Raw genomic sequence first — 26285 nt, 5'->3', positions numbered from 1 at the left:
GTGTGATGATTGGTTGTTTGCAACAGCAATTTCTCGCTGATGCATGTAGGCATGATGTAGCCTGCTAACTTGTCTGCTTGCAGTCATGCAGAACCTTCTAGACTAGGATTGTCTATGACCAAGTGCTGCAGCCAAGCCGCTAGATTGTTTGCATATAAATTCAGCGTTTTTTAGACTCTGCACTTATCTTCCTAAAAAAACCACAGGTCTTTTGAGTAGTTAAGGTGATAGTGAAATTGCAGCTAGTCCAGATCTAGCTAGTGTTCAAAGAGCTTAGTGCAAGCTGACATAAGCTTGATCTAAAACTAGTCAATGCAGCATAGTATACCTACTTCCTGATTCGACATCGCTCACCCCAGCATGCCTGGGGTCCGCACGGGCATGGAAGTCAGCAACACCCATCGCGGCGCTGCCAAACAACCAGACAACGACTGCATTGCAGTTCAGTCTGCTGTCAAAGACGAGGACGGCAATGACGACATCTTCGCAGAAAGCGACAGCGACGATGGGTACGACTACAAACCGCGACCAAAGCTGCCGCAGCCCAATGTCCACATGCGAAGCTTAGGAAGCCTGATAAGTGAGTGAAGACTGGCCGAAAATGATGAGGAAATCTTCCACTGACAGCAGCCAGAGGAACTGGAGAGCGGTGCGATCGATGTCGACCCGGAATATCAACGTGAGGTTGTCTGGACAGGTAAAAATACCCGGCTCGATTGTCATAGACATGCTGACAGCAACAGCCGATCGTATGACGGGTCTGATTAATTCTCTGATGGGTATGATCTCGTTCAGGCTCTCTTATCATTAATGACATCTCAGATTACTGATGCTCGCATAGAAAGTTACTACATCCCACCCATTATTCTGAATAAGAAGCGGATTGATGGAACAGATGGTAAACCACGTGACGTTCTTGTCTGCGTGGACGGAAAGCAACGACTTTCTTCTGTCAGGGCATTCGTCAAAGGTATGATTCCTTGCCACGATCACAAGGGCGAAAAGTGGTAAGCAATCTAGATTCGATTAACATCTCTCAATGACTCACTGACAGTTCCAGGTAGTTCTGTGACACACCTAGCAACAAACGCAAAAAGGTGCTTCCCTCGGACACTCAAAAGTCGTTCTTGGAGAAAGACTTTGTGGCCTTTCAGTTCGCAGAGCTTACGCCAGTACAAGAAGAAGACCTTTTCGCTAGGGTCCAAATGGGTGTGCAGCTCACTGTAGCTGAAAAGATGCGCGCGAAACAAGGCCCATGGCAAGAACTAGCGAAGCTTTTCGTGGAAGACTTCCCTATGATCTACAACTTGATGAAGGACCGAGCTCGAGCGAAAGACTTCCAACTCACTCTGTCTTGCTTCAGCCAAATTCTGGAAGTACAGCATCCGACTCCTGCGACTGGCATTCCAATGCTGAGGACAAGCCACAGTTTGATCCCGAAAATGCTGAACAATACCGGTGCTGTAGATGATGCGCTCAAGTCACATCTTGCAAGCATCTGGACCACTTTCAAAGACCTTATTGCTCTAGATCCCGACACTTTCACGAATGCCGACAGACATTTGAGTGGTGTACAAACCTTTGCGCCCGTTGAAATGGTGGCCGTCACCGTCCTTATCTCAATGTATTCGGAAACGCGCAACAACGAACTATTGCTAGGCGATATCAGAGCACTTCGAGAAGCCTTTCGCGAGCACTTCAAGGACCTTCGACTGTCTGCGCCAATCTGGAAGTTTGCCTGGGACTTTATAGAAAACCTGGAGGGAATTCGAGGTGCGGTGGATGGTACCACGATAGACCGAAACCAATTGGCAAAGGCCCCAAAGCCGACGCCATCTACTTCAAGGACGAAAACACTATCCTCTCCGACTTCCACGGTTTCGAGGAAAAGGGTAGCACCTCTGGACAAGCCGCTCTCCATACTGCCATCACGCGATTCGATTATCGCAAGGGAGGAGACAAAACCGAATTTCACAGCACCGAAGCGACAGCGGACTGATCCGGGGCCATTAAGCGCTCAAGCAGAAGTCAATAGTCCTGTATATGGCATCGACGGTTCATCGCAATTTGCCACTGCAAGGAATGCTCCTTCGGAGCGAGTGCGCACAGCTGCGGTACCGACAAGATCTCCCATAATGGGTAGCATTTTCACAGATTTTGGTTCTCAACAACCATCACCTGTCAGCGCAACTTCTGCTTCGCCACGTCTATGGCGTCCAGGCGAAGCGTTACAGTTAAATACAGCCTTGACCAACTCGCCACAGACTGAGCCAACACGCCCAACGTCAGGACCACCGCACCAAATTTTCCAGAGACCAGGAAATGGACATGGAAATCAAGTTGTACCGGGGTTTGCGTCGGCAGCGAGAGGTGCCAACGAACAAACCATACCGCCGGGACGGTCTCGAATCCCTGACCCTAGACCTCAACCCCCTCAAGCCGACTACTATATTCCAGATTTGTCGAACGCACCTATGCAAGCATATCACCAGTCTCGCTTACCATTGACGCAACTCCACGCTACCCATACACCTTTCACACCGGAACATACACCTCCACACATCCAGCAAGCCCGTGTTCCTGAACCTAGAAACCACCCTGCACCAGTAGCGCAGATGCAGCCATCTAGGACCTCTCATACCGCTTCACGGCAACCTCCTCAAACAAACCAAAGTTTGCAGAACGGCACACCAATGTCATCCCGACCCTTAAGCATGACCCAAGCTCATCCGACGAGTAGAGGAGCATTCGCACCCGCCCACACGGATGCGCAGTGGGAAGGAGTTATCGCCACTGCATCCCCACGGATGCAGTCTCGGCAGCTTGGTCAAACTCAACAAGGGGCTTCTTCCGCAGCTTCGTCACCAACAATCCCGACGTCGGCTTCAACTATCGCAGCGTCACAACCAAGCGGCACGAAGCGGAAAAGCGTTACCCGCCCAACACCTGCTCAGTACGATGGAGTCATTGATCTAACGAGCGACGATGAGCTTGAGGAAGAACGCCAGAACCTTTTGTCTTCATTCAAGGCCAAAACGGCTCCAGCAAAGCAACCTCCAGCTACAGCTACAACCACACCCGCATCAACGCAACGAAAGCCTATAGTCATACATGACCTCGATCTTGATGAGGATTATGCGCGTGCGAATAATCCATATGAAAGGTTTAGAAATAATCCTAGAGCAGGGCTCTCCGGTCCGAGACGTTGAATTTAATGTTACAGTTCTAAGAGCGTGGGACTCGCATCAGCGAAGCGCGAAAGTACTTTCAGCTATTCTCAGCTATATCTTGTAATTAAGCATAATGATACCCCATTTGAGAACAGTGTGTCGTCCGGCTTTGGTTCCCTCATGCATTGGGATGTATGCAAGTAAGCCGTAAGCGCGAATTGGCAACGCCACTTCGAAGGTACGACTTCCTCACACCCACAGATTCTGCATCGTATGTAGCATCAACCTCTAACATAACAAAATGCACATCGCGTCCAGACTTCATTACGGGTTCCGAAGCGTTTACAGGAGACGCGTTCACATGCAATGGAAGACGTCATAGCGCGTTTCCAACCTCGGCATCCGACCACGAAACCCCGTGGACGGACCGCACCGCAAGCTAACGATGGCTTGACGGCCAACAGGATGTCCGCGGGATTGAGACATCCCTTCTTGCGTCAATAACCGCGACGAGAGACATACTCCGCCCCGACGTTGACGAATACCTGCTGTATCTTGCGCCATATCGCGAACAGTCTCCACTCCCTCTCACCGCGCGCACGCAGCTTTGCGACATCCATAATCCGCGACCACAAAAGACCAGCAACATGGGAAAGTCATTCGACCCTGCCAAGGACATCGGCAGTCTGGATGGGAAGGTCATTCTAGTCACCGGTGGTGAGTGTTTCTCAGTTTGAGCGCGAGCGACCGTATCATGCGACTGACACATACACAGGCAACGCCGGCTTAGGCAAACAGACCATCGCATACCTCGCTGCCCACAACCCCACGCGCATCTACCTCGCCGCTCGTACCGAATCCAAAGCCCGCGATGCCATCACCGACATCAAGAACAGCGTGCCAAATGCCTGCGAAATCGTATTCCTACCGCTCGACCTGACGTCTTTCTCGTCTATTGCCGACGCAGCATCGACGTTTAAGAGCCAGGAGTCGCGACTCGATATCTTGATCAACAATGCTGGTATCATGGCGCCGCCATACAGCACCACCAAGGAAGGATACGAGATACAATTCGGCACGAACCACATGGGCCACGCGCTGCTCACGAAGCTCCTTATCCCGACGATGCTAGAGACGGCGAAACAACCCGGCGCAGATGTCAGAATTGTGAATCTGAGCAGTATGGGCCACCAGATGCCCGTGTCGAAGGGCATTGAGTTCGACCAGCAAGCGCTCGAGAAGGAGAGTACCTGGCGTCGCTACGGCTCCTCGAAGTTGGCGAATATACTCTTTGCTCGCTCTCTGGCGCTGGAGTACCCTACCATAACATCCGTCTCCCTGCACCCCGGTGTCATCCTGACGGATCTCTTTACCAACCTCCGCACGAACATATTCATGAAGGTTGGCCTGTACATCTATGGCATCATTGGTATGATACTGCCGGGTCACTACCAAAGCCCGGAAGGAGGCGCGCTGAACACGACATGGTGTGCTACGGTCGCAAAGGACGAGCTTGAGAGCGGAGCGTACTACATGCCAGTAGGCAAGAAGAGTGCTGGCAGTTCGTTCGCGAGGGACGAGGGGCTGAGGAAGAAGTTGTGGGAGTACACCGAAGCGGAGCTGCAAAAGCATGGGTATTGAGATTGGAACAACTTTGTACTAATAAAAGCGTAAGAGGAACATATTTGAAGCCCTGCTCATTGCGATCATGGTCTACATGACATATACGACATCTACCACTAAACGTCCACACCGACAAGCGCCAGCTCAAACAGTCTCCAACGGCACCCTAGGCAATGCCGTCAACTGCTTCCTGTCACTAATCTCCACTCTGAAGTCCTTTTGTACACTGACCTGCAAGCCATCACCACTCGGCCGCTGTCCACCACGCTTCTGGTCGCCATCAACATGTTCCAGACTCGTGTTACTGTACTCATCCAAATCGCCATAGATCTTCGTTTCGACACCCACGCTCTTGGGCTTGCTACCCGAATGCGAGTGGCCCTCTGGTCGCTCGTTCAGCTCCATCCATTGCTTCGACCCTGGACCGGCGCGGATGGAACCCCGCGGGTTTTGCTTCTTCGAGTAGCCGCCGGAAGGGTTTGAGTGGCTTCCTGACCAGGACGAGAAATGCGAGATGAAGTTTGTGAGTAAGGGGCGGCAGGCGGGTAGGTTAGCGACGAACATGCCGACGTTCATTTCTGCGCAGGCCCAGGCGAGGATTTCGCCGAGGTTCTGGAGGAGGCGGGTTGGGTCGTTTAGGCCGATGAGGAATTTGAGGCGGACGATGGGGGCGATAGATGCGCTGTTGTATGCGTTAGTGGTGATGCTTGGGGGTTGGTACAGAACTGTGGGTTGGCTTACAAGATTCCTAGGCCTAGCATGGACATTACGGAGATCTTAACGCGCCAATCGAGTTGGACATCCCAGAGGAGGAAGATCGGGAGCGTCGCAAAGATCCAGTCTGTTGAGATGGACACTACTGCTACGGCGTACGACAATACTGTCTGAATGTTGCGTCCATTGCATTCACCTTCCATCGTGGGGTACCAGTTCTTCCTGTTTCCGGAGTTAATTATGGGTAATCTGGAAAGAGAAGAGTATGAGAACGTACTGTACTGGCCTACATTGGAAGAAGAGATACATTCCCGTACCGCCCATCACGACGAAACAGGATATCATGCAGGCGTAGATGACCATCTCGATCCATTTCTTGCGGTTCGCGATACGGATCAAGGCGAAGCCGATGCTGCACTTGATCGCGACGAGAGTGAAGCACCATGGCTCCTGGAAGACGTAGAACCACTGCTTCTTGTCAGTATACCCTTACGAACGACTGGAGATCGATGATCACATACCTTCAAGGACATGGAGTATTGAGCCGCTGTCAACGAGCCGTCATACTGTCCAACGCCACTCCAAGCCATACCGAGTGTGGAAACTGTGGCCACCGTCCAGACCGGCTGGGTTCATGTCAGTAAGAGTCCAATTGTGGATGTGTACAGAACTTACCAAGTTGATGAGCATAGCCCAGTCATCTGGTCCCCATGCCTTCCTCTTGGTACGAATCCAAAACCGCAAGACGGTCGAAATGATAACAAACGGCAAAGGGACCAAGACCGATAGGGCCATATGGTAAGAAGTCGGTGGCGCCATGGCGTCAATCAGACTTTCGACAAGTCTACTCTGTATACACGCGAGCACAGTAGTCAAATCGCACGAAGAAGACGAAAAGTAACAATAGAGTTCACAGATCCACACAGCGCAAGCACCGGGCATGCAAGAAAATAAGAATACGCAACGAAAGGCTGGTAAAAAGGAGCGCCACGATCCCAACAGTATGGCACTCGTCCACGAGCTTTCTTTCCCATCCCAGCTCGATCCGTAGGCCACAAAAATGCTCGGCGCCAACCATGTAGGGTTCGCCCGGATGAAGCCGTACGAGTTTAGGATTAACAACGGTAACGGGGAGGCGAAGCGGCACAGGCTTCCTAGTGCCGGCACTGTTACCCGTCTGCAGTAGTTCCCGGTTCGTTATATGTCCGATGCTCTTGGGAGCTGTTGATGCGCGGGACGACGACCCTGCGGAAGGATCGCATGCTCTGGCAAAGCTAATGTCCGCTTCAGAAGGTCTGCTCGCTCAGACGCTGTTGGCATGAGCCTACCTAGGTGGCTACAGCGTTCATCATTGCGTCCTTCGGTATAGTTGCAAAGATGGCAGACAGTCTTACGTATCACCTTCACATGCGCCGATGTATCTCCAAGCTTGAGTCCAGACTCTCGGTCTTGTGCAAAGCGGCGGAGTAGTATAACCTGCAACGTCTGCGCGCGAATCCTGTTTCAAGACCTTCTTCTGCACAAGGATTGGTACATCGCCGCGTACTGTGCGTGCGGAGTCGCAGTGGAGCATTGCATGAGGTCCGATTGAATCCACACGTCCGGATCTCGACCAGAGATGAGATGGTCCCAAAGTACCTAGATATCAACCCAGAAGTTGGAAATCTGGTATAAAGAGAGAAAGGGGGATATCAACTATATGTGTGCCAGTTATGACTATCCTCATAACGTGGCGTGAGGAATACGGTCTGTCAATGCTCGGTGTATGCGTCGGCACAAGATGGAGCTACTTCGGAGGATTTATATCGAGACCCACATCACGAAATAACCGTCTCCACCGCTAGACATTCCTCGACGGATCCTGGGTGTTTTACATAGTCAAGGGTTCCCCGCGATGTCGCTGTCGTGCAAGCGGTGGGCGTTGTCACGACTACTTCCATAGATACATGTACAGGTCTCTTACCCAGTTTTCAACATACCTCAGCACGTAGCAATTTCCAAAATGTCAGCACCCAGAGTCTTTGAAGGCAAACTTGCCATTATTACCGGTTCTTCGCGAAGTATGTTCTGCCAGGAGCTCATAGTCCTCGATCATGGCGATGTAACGACGTACCACTTGATTAGTAACTGACGTGCAACCAGGCTTCGGCGCCACACTTGCCACATACTTCGCCTCGCGTGGAGCTAACGTTGTGATCAACTACGCAACATCAGCGTCCGATAAGATCGCGACTGACTTAGCAAACCATCTCTCCACGACCTACAAGATCAACGCGCTCCCCGTACGCGCCGATCTTCTTGACCCTTCCGCCCCGCAAACCATTGTCAATGCGGCAAAGGCGCACTTCAGCAACCCAGCGGCCACCCCTTCGTTCCAGATCGACATCCTGATCAACAATGCCGCTGTCGTGAATGCGCAGCCTATCCAGGAGCTTGATCCAGAACTCTGGGACCAGACGTTCAACATCAACTGCAAAGCTCCTGCGCTGCTTATCAAAGCTGCGTTCCCCTACCTTCCTCACGACAGATCTGGTAGGATCGTCAACATCTCATCCGCGACTACGACGTGGGGTCTGATCCAGCAGACATCCTATGCCGGTACCAAGGGCGCCATCGAAGCCATGACGCGTGTGTGGGCGCGCGAACTCGCTGAACGCGCAACTGTTAACAGCGTGAGCCCTGGTCCCATGGACACCGGTCTCCTGAACGGACTGCCTGAGGCGCCCAGAGAGGCACTGAAGATGTACAACGCGTTGATCCCACTAGCGAAGGAAAGACCTGGTGTAGACAGCGAGGACATGTTGAGATTGGCAGGCGAGATTGGCGGTAGGCCCGGTACGCTCGAGGAGGTGGCAGGTATCGTTGGTATCGCGTGCTTGCCAGAGAGTGGCTGGATGACGGGTAATCAGCTGGGCGCGAGTGGAGGCGGCGCGTTTGTTAGGTAGAGCTTCGTTGTCATATCTGCATGGCTGCTGGCAGCGATAGAATTACACATGAGCCCTTGAAATCTTCGACTTTGAGTATGGTGATGGTTGTGTCTATGTCGAATTAGAGAAGCCGGAATCTGAGGACGACTTCGGGCAGGTATGTCACATGATGCCAAGACCCCATCGGCGCTTCGAGATCACCGCGAGCTCCTCTTCACGACGCGTCGACTTAGCCGATGATCTGCCGCACCTAAGTCTATGGCCCGCCCTTCATATTGGACTTGCTATAATGTCTTCGAAACACGCGTTTTGAGAGCGTGATACCTACCACAAGCGCTCGTCGCTTCCTACCGGGAATTGAAATTTGCCGCATCCCCTGCAGTTTGGTGCCGTGTCCTGCAATCCCAGATCTTGGCCTGCATTTCGCGTGCTTGCGGCGCAGCAAACTGGTTCTGCAGGATTCCCGTTGCTAACTCTTGTGCGATCGCGAAACACACAGTATGGGATTGGTCTGGAGTCTAGCATGACAAGCGCCTGAAGTGATTAGTTGGAAAAGCATTACGAACGATGGAAAGTCGTATTTGTATATTGCTCTCCCGCAACGCCAACCGACGGGACGTCCCCTGTACCCGAATACCCGCAGGCGCTATCATCCTCGAATAGTTCGCGAGTAAACGCCACCAAAGCATTGGGCTCGCTACTGAGAGTGGTCGTTTATTGCTCCTTGGCTCATCCTTTGTAGCAGCTAACGGCTAAAATACGGACTACCTGCATGGAAGTAGCCTCAATGGCGAAAGCTGCACTCGGAATGTTGAACTGCAGAGTGCGGCAACGGCACGCCGTGTATGTATAAGTATATACAATTAGAACATACCCACTGATACACGTTTCCGTTCCCCTCCCGTCAACATGAAGGTCTCAACTTTGGCAACGGCAATATTGTATGGCAGCGTCGGTGCCAGCGTTGTAGAGAACGATGCATTGGCTGTTGAAGCACTCGCGAAGCTTACGTCTAACGTGGCTCAAAATGGCTACCCAGACGCAGAAAAATGCACGTTGGATAATGTTGCCGTCCGACAAGAATGGCAAGTAGAAGGCGCATATGTTCCGCGGTAACTCGACTCATACGAATCTAGGTCTACTTTGTCCGAGGATCAGAAGCTTAACTATATCGACGCAGTCAAATGCTTAGGGAAGAAGCCAGCGAAAACTCCAGCGGCGATAGCCTCGGGCGCGAAGAGTAGATTCGATGACTTCGTTGTCACGCACATTCTGCAGACAATGAACATCCATGGAACGGTAAGGCTAGAGGATATCCCTAGCGGGTTTTGACTAATGTAGAACAGGGGAACTTTCTCAGCTGGCATCGCTACTATATCTGGGTTTACGAACAAGCTCTTCGCAACGAGTGTGGCTACAAAGGCTATCTTCCATACAACAACTGGTCCAAGTGGGCAGATGATCCGCTCTCATCACCTCTCTTCGACGGCAGCAGGACCAGTATCTCCGGTGACGGCGAATATGTTGCTGGACGAGGATCATGGTGCATTCCCAACGAAGCGCGTTGCATGGTTACTTTCCATTCGGCAAATGGCGGAGGCTGCATCAAGTCTGGACCGTTCAAAGAGTGCGTTGATCAAACGTGAACCAGCGACAGTTGGCTGACTGAAGCAGTTGGAAGATCAACCTAGGCCCTATCCAAACGACAGTCAAAGATGCCCCACCGAACCCGCAAGCCGATGGCCTTGGTTATAATCCTCGCTGCCTAAGTCGCGACATCAGCACGCAAGCATCGAACGAGACTCAAGATGAGATGGTCGTAGACCTGATCAAGAATCATCCTGACATTCTTAGCTTCCAGAACAAGATGCAGAACTTCACCCAAGGGGTTATGGGCGTTCACAATGGAGGACATCACACGATTGGTGGTGATTCTGGAATGGATATGTATGCTATACGCCGCCTCACCATCGCTAGCATAAGACATGTACTGACTAAACCGAAGGTTCAACTCGCCAGCAGACCCAGCCTTCTACTTCCACCACGGCATGATCGATCGCGTCTGGTGGACATGGCAGAATCTCGACTTGGAAAGTCGACAAAACAGCATCGCGGGTACCATGACCTTTCTGAACAACCCACCGAGCCGCAACGCCACTCTCGATGACGTGCTCAGCGTGGGGTATGTCGGTCCACCGAACATCACCATCAAAGATGCTATGAGCACAATTGCAGGGCCGTTTTGCTACGTGTATGCTTAGTTCAGATGATCAATAGTATTGAAGAGCAAGTTCATAGGCTTCAAAATGCTTGTATAGCACTTTGGATGCTACATCGCGCTGCAACCTGCCTGTCATTGATGCAAGAAAGTGATGCATTCCGCAGCATCGTCGCTCAGCCCACACAACTCGTTGAAGTTCCCAGATTCCTCTCCCTTCTGTTTTGTTCTCTCGGCAAAATCTGCCAGTGGACAACTCTTCCCAGGACCATTATCGCACCCCGGTATAGCGGTAATGCCGTCGTTGATGTTGAGTCTGACGAACTTCCCCGGTGATGATTCGCGTTTGGTCTTGCAGGACAGGAGTTCGAAAATAATACGGCCGCCCATCGGCGACACCTGAGACTTGCGCCATTTGCGGTCGTGGGCGATGTGAGTGATGGGAAGGTGTTCACGGTCATTGATAACATCTAGCGCAGTCATAAGCGGCGCTATGTCACCGTCATGAACACTTATCTTGAGTCAGTGTTGCTCGCCCCAATAGTTTGTAGCCTCCGAGGTTCGAAAGAAAGACTCACAAGCTGAAGAACAATGGGCCAGCGCTCGGGCCCTCAAGCAGCAGGTTTGTTGTAGCATTCAACCACAGCCACCCCATACTCGTGGCATACTTTTGACCTGGGCCTGCGCGATAATAATGCAAGATGTCTCGTGCATATTCAAAGCTGAGGAACTCGTCTCGAGTGAAGACGTCACACCAGTCGCTGCGACCGCGTACTGTCGTCTCGAAACCGCACATTTCCTGCATAGCGTAGATCTCGTGGTCGTCAAAGCTCATGCCTGTCTGGTTGAGTAATCTTTCGCGGATAGGCGGCATATATGTGGCCCGGTACTCGTGCATCAGACGATAGCCTTTCTGTTGACCTTCTGCTTTATCTTTCTTGTTGGCCAGACATGTTCGTCCGGGTGTTAGAGTATTTGCACCAATCGAAGAATGTTCGGATATGACACGAAGAGTAGCTGTATTGCTAGTGGTATAGTCGATGCCGAAGAAGCCTGCGGCGAAGTGCTTAGCTGTCTCGATGACGCGATTTGAGTCGCTGGCCCAGAATGTAGTAGGCTTGTTGGAAGGTTTGAAATCAGCTTGTTCCAGAAGATGCTGGTAACGTGTACGCAGACGAATGCCGGTGGTGAAAGAGGAAAGTATACCCGCGAAAGGCCCAGTAGTTGTCAATTGCTCCAGCTGGGTATCGTCTGAAGACCAGAAAAGCTCCCAATCATTGAAGAACGCCAGATTGCCCTCGAAAGTCTTGTTACTGTCTTTCATGCGCTGAACGACTGCTTTCTGCTTCCTACCCGCCTTCTTCGTAGGATAGCGCTCAGCATGCCTAGACATCATGTGAACCTGCACCACCTCGCATCCCTCCGGCGGAGCAACACCTCCGTCAACGACATCGATGATCTTTTCCACCCATGGCCCGTTTCCGCCGAGATGGTACAAGATATTCCAGACTTTTGTTACAGCTCCTGCACCGAGGCCGTGGTCCATCTCCGCGCCATCGCTTCGCTGAGGATGAAACCAAGTATCCCAGCTCGAACTGTAAGGCTTATCGGCGCAGCCATCGCCAAGATATTTGGATCGAGATGCTGCGATGTTTGATCGGCATGATGAAGGGCATGTGGTTAGGCCGAGCGCAGAGAGAAGCGAATTTGGGTATATGCTCTGCGCGATCGATACTACGGCCACAATGATTGCTGTCAAGGCAATCCATTGCGACCGCGAAGGCATCGTGGCCCTGGAGAAGAATGTTGACGTGTGTTATGCGAAAGAGCGAGGAGAATCAGAGAAAGTGCTCTTTGTTGTCGCTCGATGACAACACGGCTCGGGCGGTGAGACTCTCAAACGCTCGTTCCTGCCCAAGAGTGGGTCGCAGTTCTTGCCCCAAGACTCCATATCTTTTGAGTATATGCGTCGGCATACTTGCAGCTGCTCTTCGTAGAATGTTGGCGCGGCTGTGGTGTGCAACGCTTGGTACCTTCCAGTTGAGAAGAACGCGGGCGCATCACCTACGATGGATGACGCAGGGCGCGTGGTGGGCCTCGGCACGCCGATCGCTCTCCAAGTTCGCGCCTTCCGCGTCGCTCCCACCGCGTACACAAGCGACTGCACAGGTGCCCTGCAGTCTACGATAGTCGTAGAAACGACGTCAAACACAAGGCAAAACTGTGATAAAAGCTATATACCGATCTTCACATCCAGCTTCCTCGCGACTTCCCGCACCTTCTCCACATCCACACTCCTCGTCTGATCAGGAACCACCTTCCCCTCGAACGCGCCCCCAGCTTCCGCAACCAACGTCTCCAGCCCATCCCCACTAGCATACGACCAGAACCTCACATAGAGATCCACAAACTCCACCGCCACCTCCGTCCCCGCTGGTATAAATGCCGTCTCACCCGCCCGAACCACATGCCCTGCCTCGCCGTCCACCGTGAGCGAAAGCGCCCCATCGAGTACATAGTACACCTGATGTACCTTTTCAAACACAAAACCCTTACTCAACACCGTATTCTTCAATTCGCTGCCAGACTCAATACTCGTGATGGCAAAGTTACCCGTCGGCCCTTTGCTTTGTTGCATGGTGATGAACGGCCTGGATAGCACACCCTCGAGTAGGAAACACGGCCCTGTGTTCGCTTTGAGGAAATACGCTTCCTGGCCCTCTGGTAATACACACTCCCCCTCTTCCCAGTCCGCCACCTCCGCACCTTGAAACTGCGGTTGAAAAACTACATCGAAACGTTCTTTGATCTCGCGTATCTTAGGCCCAAAAACAGCACCCGTATTCCTATCGTCAAACTCATCACACAACACACCACCATAATCCTCCCCTACAAACCGGAAGAAATCAACCCAATCCCCCGGTGTCACAAGACCCATCGATTCATTAGGCCCTTGATCCAGTAATTGCGGCTGGTGCACCACACCCGGTGGTACGTAAGCAAAGTCTCCCGGGTAGAGTATGCGGCATTTCTCTCCAGCCCAGATCTTCAACCGCCCTTTTGTGCACATGAAGACGTCGTGGGCGTGGTTGTGGTAGTGGAAGCCTGGGGGGTCGGATAGGACGCCGTCTTGGCCGAAGACGCTCATGGCGTTGGCGGTTTCGGCGGCGGAGCAGAGGATGCGGAAGACGGCTTTTGTGCCGGGGATGGTTAGGTGTTCGCCTGTGTGGGAGGGGAGGAGGTAGGGGGTTGGTGCTCCGGCAGGGAGGGAGACGCAGGGGAGCTTGGTGCGGTGGGTTGCTGGTTTGAGGGGAGGAGATGGGGGTGGCATGATGGAGTCGTTGCGGGAGAGAATTGGGGCGGTTGTTGTCGCCATGGTGGATGGTGACGTTGAGAGGTTTGTGGTTGGACGAGAGCTGAGTATGAAACACAACAGTAGGCCCGTAGGCAGTATGTCAGAGGATATCCAGTAGAAGACGGTACGTCGACCTTTATAGAGCGAGCAGGTAAACATTTACCCACACGTAGATCCCTCGCCCTACAAAACCATCTCCATGCCCTATTCCAGCGTAGCTAAATCATCGTATGATCGACCATACATACCTCCTCTGCATCAACATCTGCCGAAACATTCTCAGATCCCGCAATACTTTCCAAGATCGCCTATCACAGCAAAGTGACAAACCTTCTTCTCCACAACAAGCGCTCCACGACCACCGAAAAAGTCAAAATGCCTCCATGCAGACAGAAGTGTACGTGGTTAGTAATCATCGCAATCGCAAGGCTGACCCCGCGGTAGCGCCTTGCGGCTCGGTATGTGGGGAAGATTTATTGCAGCTCGGCAATACAATAAGATCCGCCCATTCCAGGCGCGACGGTGTGCGATGTTTTATGTGGTCACGCCTGATTTTGCTTTCGGTCTTGAGTTAATCTGGTCCATGTACGTCGGTGAAACGATCATTTCGCGCTCCGATATCACCGACGACCGAATCTACGTGCGCACCCACAACATGTTTACTCCCATGTCGTTTCCTAGAGTTCGTGAAGCAGCGAAATGGATATCTACATTCATTCGGATATCAAAACTACAAAAAACAACGTGACGACACCTCAACGCCTCTCCCTTTTTACCCTACTACTACCTTCAATGCATCTACGCATCCTCACCTACTTCGGCCCACTCCACTTCCCACTAGGCCCATTCCCCCTCCCTCTAAACCCACCACCACCACCACCTCTCGCACCGCCCCTCCCACGTGGGCTCCTCATCTTTTCAACTCTGCCTTTGCCTCCCCTTCCCTCTCCACCGCTGACATTACCGCCCCTTGTGCGTTCCTGACCTAGACCACGCCGCTGGCTCTTTTGGCCGACGCCGCCGCCGCTCTTCACACCACCCCGACCCATTCCAGACCCGGATTTCGCTTTTCGCACTTCTTGCCAGTCTGCCTCGCCGCCGTCGTCGTCCATGTCCATTTCGTCGTCTTCGTGTGTGCGCTTGTTGCTGAACTTGAGACGGCCTTTCTGACCTTGCTGGGCGGTGTCGCGGCCGCGGATGGCGTCTACGTAGGCGTTGATGCCGGCTTCGAGGGATGTGTTCTGGTCGTCGATGTCCATGAGGACGTCTTCGTCGGGGACTTCGTGCTTCTTGGACTTCTTGCCCTTTGCTGGGGCTTCCTCGTCCGAGTCGCCGATGATGAGCTTGCCGTCCTCGTTTGTGCGGGCGTTCATCTTCTGTGGCTGTTTGCGTTGGCGCAGGGGTTTCGTTGAGGAGATGTTACCAAGGGCCTTCTTAGAGAGGAGGTCAAGCGGCTCATCCTCGTCTTCGATGATGTATGTGTTGCCGCCCTTTGCGCCTCCCCGCTGTTGCTTGCTCTGGCTCTTGACGAATTCGTCCTCAGAGTCGCCGTCGCTCTCCTCGCTTTCACTACCGTAGACAGCTTGGTCGTACTCGCTCTCAAACTTGCCCTTTCGCTTTTCGGTGACCTCTTCACCATCCTCTGTAGCTTGTTGCTTCTTCTTTTTGCGCTGTTCGCGTGTCTTGCGGATGTTGGTGATGAGCTTGCGGTCTTCGGCAGGTGTCGCGCGCTCGACTTCTTCTACGCCAAACTTCCGGACCATTCTTTCGACGATATGCTTGACCTTGGCTTTGAAGTGCGCCTTGTGTTCGTGACTCCAGACCATGAGGCTCTTTAATAAGGTGTTGAGACGTGGTCGTACAAGCGATTCTGGTAGCGTGATAACCTCGACCTTGACGAAGCCGAGAACACTGCGTACGATCTCGCGGTTGGGGTTCTGAAGGAAAATGTCCATGAGGTCGCAGAGGTGGGTAATGCTCTCCTTAGAGATCTGAGCGTGGAACTGGTAGAGGATGCGAGTGACGGCGGTGATGGACGCAGAGATCATGTGCGGTGTAGTAGCAGCTAGACCGGCCGACACCATGGTGAAGTACTCTTCAAGCGAAGCCTCGACAGTTGGCGCGTCGGCGGGCATGTTGGGTACCTTGGCTTGCACGACCTGGCCTCCTTCTGCCATCTTTTCACCCATAGCGACAAGCAGGTTGTAAGCTGCCTCGCGCGCCTTCTCGTTCGTTTCCTTGGCTGAGATTACTACCTCGGAGAGAATGGCGGGGATGAAATGCAGATCGCTCTGAGGAAGGGACTCAATGACTTGGAACAGCGCATTCAGTCTGTCGCGTCGCGCAGGAGCCGAAGCCTTCTCTGCGCTTCCTAGCAACAGCTGTTGCAGTTCACCGTTGCGCTCTTTCAAAGCTGCCTTGCCCTCCTCAGATTCTGCAAGACGAGGAATGAGCTTGTACGCCTTCTTCTGCAGCTGGGGCTCGTTCTCTCGGTTGATCATGATTTCGGCCATGCGGAAGAGTGAGCGGTAACTATCGCGTGGGAGGTACAGGGCGATCGTGATGATGAGATCCATCAAGGTGTGGCTCATTGGTGGCATCTTGTTGGGGCCCGTTTCTTGCTTCTGCTTAGCAGCCTGTGTCTGCGAGCCAGGCTCGGGCAAAGAAGCCTCAAGGTTAGATGCAACTCGCTCAAAGGTCTCCATAAGCTCACGCTCAGGAATGATGCTCAGGTAAGCGTTGATAGTCCGGAGAATAGTGCCACGATACTGTGGCAGAGTCTGGCTGTAGACGTTGAACAAGACTGCGAGCATGTTGCTGGCGAAACCGGCTAGATGCTCAAGGTTCTTCTTTGCGTCGGCCTTGGATATCCGGGCTTGCGCGAGTAGATCATCGTCAGACTCCAGCTCCACGATGGCCTTGTTGCTATCGACCAAGTTCTGGAGAGCCCGGCAGACGTCCGTTCGTAGATCGGCCTGACCGTAGAGTAAGTTTGCTAGCATTTCGCAAAAGCTCTGGTCGAAAGCCTCAACCAGGTCCAAAGGCAGGTCGCAATATCCGGGAAGAATTGACCAAATTTGCTGTACAACTGTCTCGAACACTTTGATCTCCATTGTCTTCTCTTTCTCGCCGTGATCAATAACCTTCTGGTACAACTCCTCACTCAACGGCACCATCTCGGTCCGGAAATGTGCCAGCTTGGTGTTGTGAACTGAATCGCGGAGAAGCGGCAGCATCCAAACCCTTCCGGTCTGTCCTGGGGGTGGGCGCGGTAGGTTCAAAGGAAGCATATCCAATACAACATCAGGACCCATTGCGCTAATGGCTCTTGAGATGACCGAATCCGCCTCCTTCTTGCCTGCAAAGCTGTCATTACCCCTCAGATCTCCAACCACCTTCAAGACAGGCTTCAGAATGGGATCTGAGCGCCACCTGAGAGTCTCAAACATGGCAGACAGCACGCTGAAGACCTCCATCCACGCCGCCTGGTATTTGACGCTCAATAGATCTTGCGCAATCTTGGCCACCTTCTCAAGCGTCTTCTCATCGTATACAGAGGGCTCGAGGACAACGCTGTCCGGGACGAGGTTTACGAGGAAGGAGATGAGGCATTCGGAGGCGGAAATGCGGATGTTGTGCGACGAGGACGTGAGGAATTCGGCGATCATGGTGAATAGGTCGGGTAGCTTCATGAATGTTTCCTCTGGTTCAATCTGCGCCGAGACTTCGTATCCGCGCGAGATGACTGCTATCCACGGGGGAAGCAGCTGTGAATCGTTCTTGGAGGGCTGTAGTTCGGAGATGACCTCGAGGAGCCTGGGAAGCTTAGCAGAAGCCAGTTCGTCGGCCATGCCGGCGAAGATGACCTCGAAAATCTCGAAAGCGGCCATGGTCAAGAATTCGTTGGTCGACTTGGAGATGTTCAGCAACAGCTCGCACAGCACGTCGATCTTGCTGCTCGGCCAGCCACCAGACGACGTCGCAATCGTCTTGATGAGCTGCAGCGCGTGAATGAGATCGGGGTCCTTGTTGTCCACGTCCTTCTTTCCCTTGTGTTTCCGCGCCTTGGCCGCCGCCTCGGCTGCAATATCCTTAAGCATCTTCTGGGCAGTCTCAGCGCACATGTCGGCTGCCGGGTGGTCCAGCGCAGGGCTCGGCGGCGGGTTCGCCAGCACCTTCTTCAGTGCTTCTTGCGCCCTCTTCCTCACTTTCGGCCTGTGGTCGACGGAGATCTGCAGCAGACCCGCGACCGCTCTGCGCGGGCTGATGGTCGTCTGCGGCAGCTCCCAGGCGCGCGCATCCTGCACGACCAGCAACGACTCTAGACATCCTATCGAAGACCGGATCAGCGGCGCATCGGCGTCCTGGGCTGTGAGGGCGGGCGCAAGGTTGGTGAGGATGTCGGTGAACTTGCTCCGCAGCAGCGGGGCGGGGACGTTGGGCGTGACGAGGTCGAGGAGGTAGATGGTGGCAGTCGCGGTTTCCTTGTTGGCGATGCCCTGCTCGGTGATCTGGCGGCCCAGCAGCGACAGCAGTGCGGCGAAGTAGGCCGTCGGGGTGAACTCTGACTTCTGCTGGCGGAGCGTGTCTTCAATGGCCGAGAGCAGCACATGCGTCTGGAATGGTTAGGCTACAACGGCGCAGGAAAGGGAAAGCGCGACATACGTGCTGCTGGCCCTGCAGCTTCGGGCTGTCCCGGATCTTGGTCAGTCTCTCCTCGAGCGACATGACGGGTGTTGTGGTAATAGTTGGCTGCGCTGCGCTGCAACATTTCACATTTTCGGCCTCGAAACTTTTTGACATGGCAGGGATCTTGCCGCACGCTATCGATAGCCCGCACGGCCCCAACCCCCACCGGCTCCACCGCCCTCACATTCACTCAAACCCGGCACCCACGTCAGAGACATCGTGTCGATTCAAGTGTATATTGCAATCGCTGGCTTTTCGCAAGGTATCATGCGCTAATGCGCACACGAAGACAACTAGGGTATAACAAAAACATCGCCCCTCCTTGTACAAAACATGCGTGCCTCGCAGGTATCCCCATACGAATGTGCCCATCGAACCCTTCAAATCGCCGGTCGGCCCCCTATAGTCCCTATCTATTGAATCCAAAGCATTAGACAACGCGCAGGCTGCCGCGAATACAAGACAAGCGTCATGTGCAAAAGTGATTAAACAAAGAAAATATAACACTACTCCTCCACCAGGGTATCATCCACGCGTCCCCGGACACTGCTCTTGCTGCTCTTCTTCGAGATGTTCATGAAGCTGAGCCTCTTCTTCACGCTGTCGGTGCGTGACGACAGCGACTTGTCGCTCTTCTGGCTCTTGATTGTTTCGGGTCGCTTCAAACTGGGCTGTCGCTGAAGACTGCCTTCGCTTCGATTCGGCGTGGACTGGCTGGGGAAGCTTGGTAACGCCTCTGGCTGCGGCGAGCTTGGTGTATGATTGAGGAAGCTCAAACTCAAACGGTTCCTGGTATGCGTCTCCTTGCTGCGACTTCGTGATGACACTGTCGTCGACGTGTCATCATCCACCGACGGCTTCTCAGCCTTTGCCTCCTTCTCTTTCTCCTTCTCGGGTTCGCCCATGAGGAACTCCTTTGTCAAGAAGGCCAGACTAAGTCGCTTCTTGTCTTGTCGTGAAGCCCGACCGTTGGTGACAGGCGAGGCACCCCTGTCACCGTTGACTTGAGTTTGGTCTGGCGTTGGGCTGGCGACCTGGGAGCGAGACGTGGCCGCTGCAAGCCATGATCCAGTTGGCGAACGTAACGTGGGGGCCATGTTCGGTGGCAGTAGCGTGGATAGTTCGCGGAAGAAGGCCGATTCAAATCCTGGCACAGTTAGTTATCAATCCAAGTATAGTGAAGACAGTACATACGCTGCGTGAGGTCTGACTTCGTGGCTTGCTGAGCAGGCCTCACGTACAACGACAGGCAGCGACGGATGACCAGAGCGTAGTCAATCAGGGCAACCCGAAGTCCGTTCTCAAGCGGATTAGGCTGTCGCTTCTCATCCTCGTCTTCCTCATCATCTTGTGCATCCGCGGGTGGAAGCAAGTCGTGATAGTTTGCAACGCAATCTTTCGAGTTCGTGTCCACGGCGTACATGAGTTCTTGCGTCAGTGTGTTGAATGTAGTGTCGTCGCCATCGGTAATTCGTTTCTCAATAGCAAGCAGCTCCCCGGTCTTGCGTGATGTTCGCTCAATGGCCATTTGTAGGGGTGTGAGCGTTACTGTACCAACCGCTACAATCTCGCTCCTCCGCAGGATTGTAGGGAAGTTTTCCGCTGTCGTGTAAAGAGTCTTCTCCGCGCCGGCGTCCCTGGCGTTAACGGTGGATGGCGACCGGCGAGAAGCTGATGTGAAGTGCGATGGGCGAGACAGCAGGTAGTAGTCCTTGACTGACTGGGAGACCTTGGCTCGCTGATAGATCGGATGAGTCAGGTCTTTCTGTGGGCTTACAGGATAGATCTGCAGGTACTGCCCCTCCAGGTCTTGCCCGTCACCGGGGTTCACGATTTGTGCCGAAGGGTGTTGTTGTTGCATCCGGTCCGTGAAAGATGCCAACCGGTCGTTGGCGGAACCTTCGAAGATAAATTGCTTGTCCCGAAGCCCTGGTGGGAAGCCCAAGCCCTTGTACACCACGCGGAAGTAACGCGGGTTGGAGCGCTCGCCCTTTGCAATGTTCTCGTGGATCTTGGCCATAGCATGCTGTGTCCTGGCCAATTTGGCAAAGTCGAATACATTGTGTTCGTATTGCGCTGCAAGCTCCGTGTAGGCTGCCAACGCATTGTTCCATGACTGTCCGGTCTCGTAGTGATCGATCATCTGGAAGTAGAGCTGTTCCTTCCGTTCGAAAGCAGGCTGTGGCGGCATGTTGGGATCGGTGAGCGGATCGGTGGTCGAGTTCGGATCCCATTCGTAAAGCTCGGCGTGTAGTCTGAGCGCAAGACCTGCCTCGGTATAGTTTCCTGCATCCACTTGCAGTTGCACTAATTGATGCACATAGCGGATGTAGATGTCTTCCTTCTGCATGTCTTTCAGGAACTCCATGAGATGAAGAGTGTCCATGATGTGGAAGACTTCGCCAGTTGCATCGGTGCTGTGCACGGCAACCAGCAGGTCCAGGAGTTCATCGATGGTCGAGATCAGGTCCTTCAAAGCGGCGAGTAACGGTTCTTCCGGATCCTGGGCAAGAGGCTCGAACAGTTCTACTAGCTCCTGAATAAAGTGCTTTTGCAAAACCGCCTCAGTCAAATGTTTGGTCTTGAAGAGGTTGTCCAGGCAGTCGATCATCTCCGCTTGTATGAGAGTGAGATCTTCGCTCAGCGTCCACTCGCTGATGATCATCGTTTGTAGAACCTCGATGGCTACACTGCGGAGACCCTCATGCACGCTGAGGCAGAGTTCAACAATGGGTGCGACAAGGCCTGGCACATATTGCACTTGGAAGCCGCCCATCTTCTCCAGCCCGTACTGGCCCTTGTCCTCTGCACTAGCCTCCCAGCCAATCGCTTCCCAACTGCGCTGTAGCAGATCTGCGCCATGTTCGCGGACATCGCCAGCGATTTTCCACACAGCACGTCGCTTCTGCTCCGGGAAGGTCTCCAATGCAAGAGCGTCGCTACCAACAAGCTTCAATAACGCGTCGAAGAAGGCTCGCCACAGCTCTGTGTTGAAGCTATCTGCCTCATCGGGAAGAGGGAGGAATGAGTCGTGCAGGATGTTGAACAATTTCTCTAATGCACGCATGGTAGCCTTGTGGTGGTAGATGTGCACACTCAGCCACGAGCTAGGGTAGGCTTCGCAATCCAGAATAGATATGTAGACTTGCAATACCGAGAAGAGGAATTCTGCTGTCTCTTCCTTGGGCAATTCCGGGTGCAGGAGCGTTGGAAGGCTAGACATGGCCGCGAGTACGGCTGATATCTCCGCCAATGCCTCATCGAATGGAGTTTCAGCAGTTGCAGCCCGCGACTGGAACGGATAGCTTGTTGGGAAGAGGAGCGAGAGTGTCTTCTTGGCTGGTCGAGGGGTTGCCTGAATGGCACGGTATGAGTCCACAAGCTTTGGCATATATTCACACGCTTCTTTTCCTAGCTCTTCGACTTGTGACGCAACGACAGAACAGCAGAGACGAACCTGGTCCTTCCATTGGTCGGTGACGGTCTCCACTCGGCCCCAGTACGGGGCTAACCACTGGACAGTGCTTGTCAGAAGCATGCAACGTACTTCTGGAGATTTGAATATCTGGAGACTGGAGAGATGGTGGATCAGGAGAAGCTTGTATAGAATGAGCTTTCCCTGCACATTTGAGCAGGAATCCAGGAAGCCAGCCGTCAGCTTGAAGACCTCAGTCGCTGGCATGCACCCCTCGAGCTCCGGAAGCCAGGAATGTAAGTTCTGTACAAGGAGAGTCTTAGTACCGATGAGGACGGGCGATGGGTTTCCCATGAGAGCCTCTAGCGAGGTGAAGAGTACCCTCATCTCCTTGCTGAACTGAGTCCGATCTTTGATGCCAATACTCTCTTCCTTGACCTTCTGCTTTTCTCGCGCATTGACCAGGAACTTCATGATGAGGTTGCCGACCTTGAAGGTTGCGCGCAGCCGTCGAGAGCTCTCAGAATCTGTAGGCTTGGCGAGCAGTCGGCCCAGACTTTGCATGAGACATGATGTAACGAGAGAGTGGAATGATTTGGTCCGCGCATACTGATCCACCAATGGCTCAAGGTTGAAGCGTCTGTCGTGCACTATGCCAAGTACAATGACAACAGCATTGAAGACCAAATCTTCGTACTCGTCGCTTCCGGCGTAATGGCTTTGTATAGCGAACAGGGCGTCGAACACTTCGCTCAACAACTTGACGATCTCAATCTCCGGAACGAAGTTGAAACGACGCAACAACCCCACAAGCTCTCCTGGCGGTTGTTCCTGCCATTTAATGAGACCGAGTATGGTCGGATCTTGGGAGTATCGAGTACTGCAAAGGAACGTCTTGACGTGAACAGAAGCCATTGGACCCATGACATGGTCGTCTTTCTTCTTCGCACTCCAAGGCAGGCCAAGGTATGCTCCCTTTCCAGCGATCATGCCTGAGGTGTATTCGTCGTATCTGTACAGCGTCAAAGCATGGTCGCCATCGCGGGCGAAGGCATCCTGGTTCCAGAGGGGCATCCAGCAAAGCGCAAATGGAAATCCGGGAGCATCGGCAATGCTCATGACCAAGTGTGATCCGGGAACGTCCTGGGGGTCGATAGCAAGGCGAACTGTCGCGTTCCATCCCTCGCCTCGCTGGGCTGCTGTAGTCCGCCATGCAGTATGGCCTGCACTGTTAGTTGACGGGTAGATACACCCCTCGATGCGCTCCCCAGAGCTCTTGCGGACCTCAATGGTAAGTTGGAGGTTGGTCATTTGAGAGGTCTGGATTAGCGGGACAGTGCCAGTCTTGGGATGGGCCAGGAATGCGTTCTTCGGGAGAAAAGGCTCGACGAGCGTGAGGTAGATGTCGCTGCGTGGCTTTGTCGGAGCCCCCGAGAAACCGATCTTGCGACACTGCTTAATGTTGTGCAGCATCGTGGGGATCTTCGCGATGAGGCCCTCGGCGTCAGCATGAACGAAGGCTTTCATGTGTATGGTAAGTCGACTGATGGGCGCGTTCAGCTTGTATTTGCCGCTGGCGCTTGGGTATAGTTCTGGCAACACGCTGTCCCAGCCGCCATCACTGTCTGTGACTTCTTCTCCAGCTGCTGCTGTGCTGTACATCCTGACGGTCTGATCGGCTTCTGACCGGGCTTGCAGTATCTGATTCACAGGTACCACACCGACAGCGATGGATCTCTTCAGCGTCTTCTGGTCTCTTGACAAAGCGCGGGCTCGCGTGCTTGCAGTGGCGGAAGAGCCTGGTCTCGCATCAGACGTCTGTGTCTGTGATCGGGACTGTTCGAGGCTCGGGCGATGGCGTTCGTCGGAAGAATCTGTGTTTCGTGATTCGGTGTGTCGCGAGTTTGTTGACTCCTTCCTCTTGGAGCCGAACATGACGCTGCGCCTTCCACCCTTGATGCTGCCCTGCTGGGAAGGCTGCACCGACCCCTTGCCGGGTGGTGTGTCCTTGCCCGTGCCTGCCTTCTCGGCTGCAGCCGGCGAGCGAAGTGGCTCGTTCGTCATCAGCCTGAAGACAAGATACAGAGTAGTGCCGGATCCTGCACCCTCACCAATGTCGGTCAAGCTGAGATCCACAAGCAGTGCGCGAAGTTTGTCATTGCTCAGGGACACGGCTGATCCATCTCGCCCAGTCAAGTCGAAGGAATACGCCTCGGAGAGTGGCTGTGGCGCTGCCCCCGGCGTCTTCAGGCACAGGTACATGCTGATTTGAGCCGCGCCATTGACGACGTCTCCCGTCACATGTTTCAGACTGACGAACAAATGGTTTAGATTGTGCTCGTCGACATGGGCTGTTGGTCGGCTGTCCAAAAGGCTCATCATCGACTGCAGCTTTGTGACCTCGATGGCCGAGTCGTCGCCCGTCAGGATGCGGCCGCGCTGCGAGGGGCTCCGTACGATGACGTCTCCGCAGAGCATCTTATTGCCTGCCACAAGATCCCAGACGGTCGCCTCGCGTACCTTTTCCAGCTCCTTGGCCGTGAGAACCTTGTGCAACAGCTGGCGACGCGCCGTGTCCAGGCGGTTCACTAGCCGTGACATCTTGTCCAACGAGCCATACTTGCGTGCCAGTAGCAGCTCGTGTACCTTTGTGGAATGCCATTCGCGCAGGCAGGAGGCGATCTCGTCAACCAATGGCTCCTGGGCGGAGGTGGGTGTCTCGTCGCCAATCTTTAGCATCGGCACCGGCGCGGGCGGTCGAGGGGCGGTCGGGTCGGATATGGGCGATAGCGGAAGCATCAGTTGCTGGAGATGCTCTTCGCGCGAGGTCCACTGCGAGTGGGTGCTGCCCGCGCGCTTTCGGGCAGACCTGTGGCGTGAGAGTGGGCGGGCCAGGGACGAGGGCAGTGCAGAGACGGCGTCCGTCTTGGAGGTTCGTCGCGCATTCGGGCCAGAGCCTTTGGCAGAGGGAGAGGTCGCACGTGTGCTTTCGGTGGGCGTGACGATGCCGTTGGTCGGATGCGCGTAGTGGCTTCCACGACCCGAGTCGTGTCCAGCTTCCTGGTTCGCCGTGTCTTTGCTCTCTCCCAGGACTTCACGCACCTCGACGCACGATCGCGGGAATATGCCAGAGAAGACGCGTGCCTCGAGTGTCTGGCCCTTCACGCTCGTCAGGCCAGCCAGCAGCGAGGGCGGCGCAACCAGATATCCTCGATACCAGGATCCATCCTGGCCGCCCTGCTCAATGATGTACAGCTCGTCACCGATCTCGAGGGGCAGGTCGGCGGGCGACGAGGGCTGGAAGGGGTATATGCATATTGCGAACGCGATGCGCGGGAGCGGTCTCCAGCTCGGCATGGCACCAGACGTGTCGGGCTATATTGGGGGGAGTCGGCGACAGAGCATCACGAGCAGTCGACGGTAGGATGTGTGTTTCGGGGGAGCTCTTCCAGAGAGTTTCAGATACGGGTGTTGGAGGGCGCGCTGCTCAAGGTGCCCCTGATGAGATTACCGAAGGAAATCTGGGGATATGTCCAAAACCTTATTATGGTAAGCGGGGCACGTCCGACGTTGAAGCAAGGCGAGGTGATTACAATGTGGCTGTAGTAGTCTAAGGCAGTCGGTCGCGTGCAAGAAGAAATTATGTACAGCAAACAAAAGTTTCGACTGAGCAATGTTGATAACCTTCGCTGCGCCGTTCGGTAGCAGCCGTGCATGCATGGCGCTCGGGGCACAGGCTTCGTATCATCACCAGCATGGCCCTGGCCTCGAGTGTTGGTATCATCATCACTCGACGCGTTCCATGTCATAGCGCCCAATATACGCGCATCTCACATGCATCGGCCCTTGACTCCGTCGCCTTGTCCATCTGCAAGAGGACATCTCAATCTTGGAATCTCGCCGTTTTCGAACCACGTTGCCAGAAGGGAAAGGCAGGGGACGCTACAGCCGGTGTTTAATTGGTGAATAACCTTTGATGCACATCTCCCGCCTGTCTTGGCTTCATTTTGGGCCAACAACCTTCAAAAGCACGTGCGCCTTGCTTCTAACTCCACACCCGGCCAACGTTCATTTCAGACCAGGCGACGGTCCGAGCGCGCTGGATGCTTCTGCTACATGACACGAACTGCGAATCTGTGTTCTGCAGTCGTGAGTCTTCCAACCTTCCAGAATC

At 53.9% G+C, this 26285-nt stretch overlaps 9 protein-coding genes across 9 annotated transcripts; 4 read left to right on the top strand and 5 right to left on the bottom strand.

Annotated features, from left to right (window-relative positions):
• Window positions 1-360: 360 nt before the first annotated feature.
• J4E93_009413 (uncharacterized protein) lies at window positions 361-1999 on the top strand (the record flags this gene model as incomplete). Its single annotated transcript, XM_049347306.1, has 6 exons — window positions 361-580; window positions 635-697; window positions 744-779; window positions 842-1007; window positions 1082-1785; window positions 1818-1999. The coding sequence occupies 6 exons, from the start codon at window positions 361-363 to the stop codon at window positions 1997-1999; spliced, it is 1371 nt and encodes a 456-aa protein (XP_049195574.1).
• Window positions 2000-3817: 1818 nt separating this feature from the next.
• Window positions 3818-4811, top strand: J4E93_009412 (uncharacterized protein; the record flags this gene model as incomplete). Its single annotated transcript, XM_049347305.1, has 2 exons — window positions 3818-3887; window positions 3946-4811. The coding sequence occupies 2 exons, from the start codon at window positions 3818-3820 to the stop codon at window positions 4809-4811; spliced, it is 936 nt and encodes a 311-aa protein (XP_049195573.1).
• Window positions 4812-4937: 126 nt separating this feature from the next.
• J4E93_009411 (uncharacterized protein) lies at window positions 4938-6302 on the bottom strand (the record flags this gene model as incomplete). Its single annotated transcript, XM_049347304.1, has 5 exons — window positions 4938-5475; window positions 5535-5729; window positions 5785-5975; window positions 6029-6133; window positions 6183-6302. 5 exons carry the CDS (start codon window positions 6300-6302, stop codon window positions 4938-4940), a joined length of 1149 nt encoding a protein of 382 aa, XP_049195572.1.
• Window positions 6303-7509: 1207 nt separating this feature from the next.
• On the top strand, window positions 7510-8452 carry J4E93_009410 (uncharacterized protein; the record flags this gene model as incomplete). Its single annotated transcript, XM_049347303.1, has 2 exons — window positions 7510-7567; window positions 7650-8452. 2 exons carry the CDS (start codon window positions 7510-7512, stop codon window positions 8450-8452), a joined length of 861 nt encoding a protein of 286 aa, XP_049195571.1.
• An 891-nt stretch (window positions 8453-9343) lies between these two features.
• J4E93_009409 (uncharacterized protein) lies at window positions 9344-10695 on the top strand (the record flags this gene model as incomplete). Its single annotated transcript, XM_049347302.1, has 5 exons — window positions 9344-9519; window positions 9571-9733; window positions 9781-10061; window positions 10109-10381; window positions 10440-10695. The coding sequence occupies 5 exons, from the start codon at window positions 9344-9346 to the stop codon at window positions 10693-10695; spliced, it is 1149 nt and encodes a 382-aa protein (XP_049195570.1).
• A 531-nt stretch (window positions 10696-11226) lies between these two features.
• J4E93_009408 (uncharacterized protein) lies at window positions 11227-12198 on the bottom strand (the record flags this gene model as incomplete). The annotated part of the gene is made up of 1 exon (XM_049347301.1): window positions 11227-12198. The coding sequence occupies one exon, from the start codon at window positions 12196-12198 to the stop codon at window positions 11227-11229; it is 972 nt and encodes a 323-aa protein (XP_049195569.1).
• Window positions 12199-12885: 687 nt separating this feature from the next.
• Window positions 12886-14028, bottom strand: J4E93_009407 (uncharacterized protein; the record flags this gene model as incomplete). The annotated part of the gene is made up of 1 exon (XM_049347300.1): window positions 12886-14028. One exon carries the CDS (start codon window positions 14026-14028, stop codon window positions 12886-12888), a length of 1143 nt encoding a protein of 380 aa, XP_049195568.1.
• Window positions 14029-14819: 791 nt separating this feature from the next.
• J4E93_009406 (uncharacterized protein) lies at window positions 14820-18735 on the bottom strand (the record flags this gene model as incomplete). The annotated part of the gene is made up of 2 exons (XM_049347299.1): window positions 14820-18623; window positions 18673-18735. 2 exons carry the CDS (start codon window positions 18733-18735, stop codon window positions 14820-14822), a joined length of 3867 nt encoding a protein of 1288 aa, XP_049195567.1.
• A 467-nt stretch (window positions 18736-19202) lies between these two features.
• On the bottom strand, window positions 19203-25468 carry J4E93_009405 (uncharacterized protein; the record flags this gene model as incomplete). Its single annotated transcript, XM_049347298.1, has 2 exons — window positions 19203-19843; window positions 19891-25468. 2 exons carry the CDS (start codon window positions 25466-25468, stop codon window positions 19203-19205), a joined length of 6219 nt encoding a protein of 2072 aa, XP_049195566.1.
• Window positions 25469-26285: the final 817 nt, after the last annotated feature.

The sequence above is a fragment of the Alternaria ventricosa genome (assembly GCF_023758065.1).
Source record: "Alternaria ventricosa strain BMP 2768 chromosome Unknown scaffold_21, whole genome shotgun sequence".
NCBI lineage: Eukaryota > Fungi > Ascomycota > Dothideomycetes > Pleosporales > Pleosporaceae > Alternaria > Alternaria ventricosa.
Note: the sequence above shows the minus strand (reverse complement) of the source record. Positions and strands in the feature narration are given on the sequence as shown.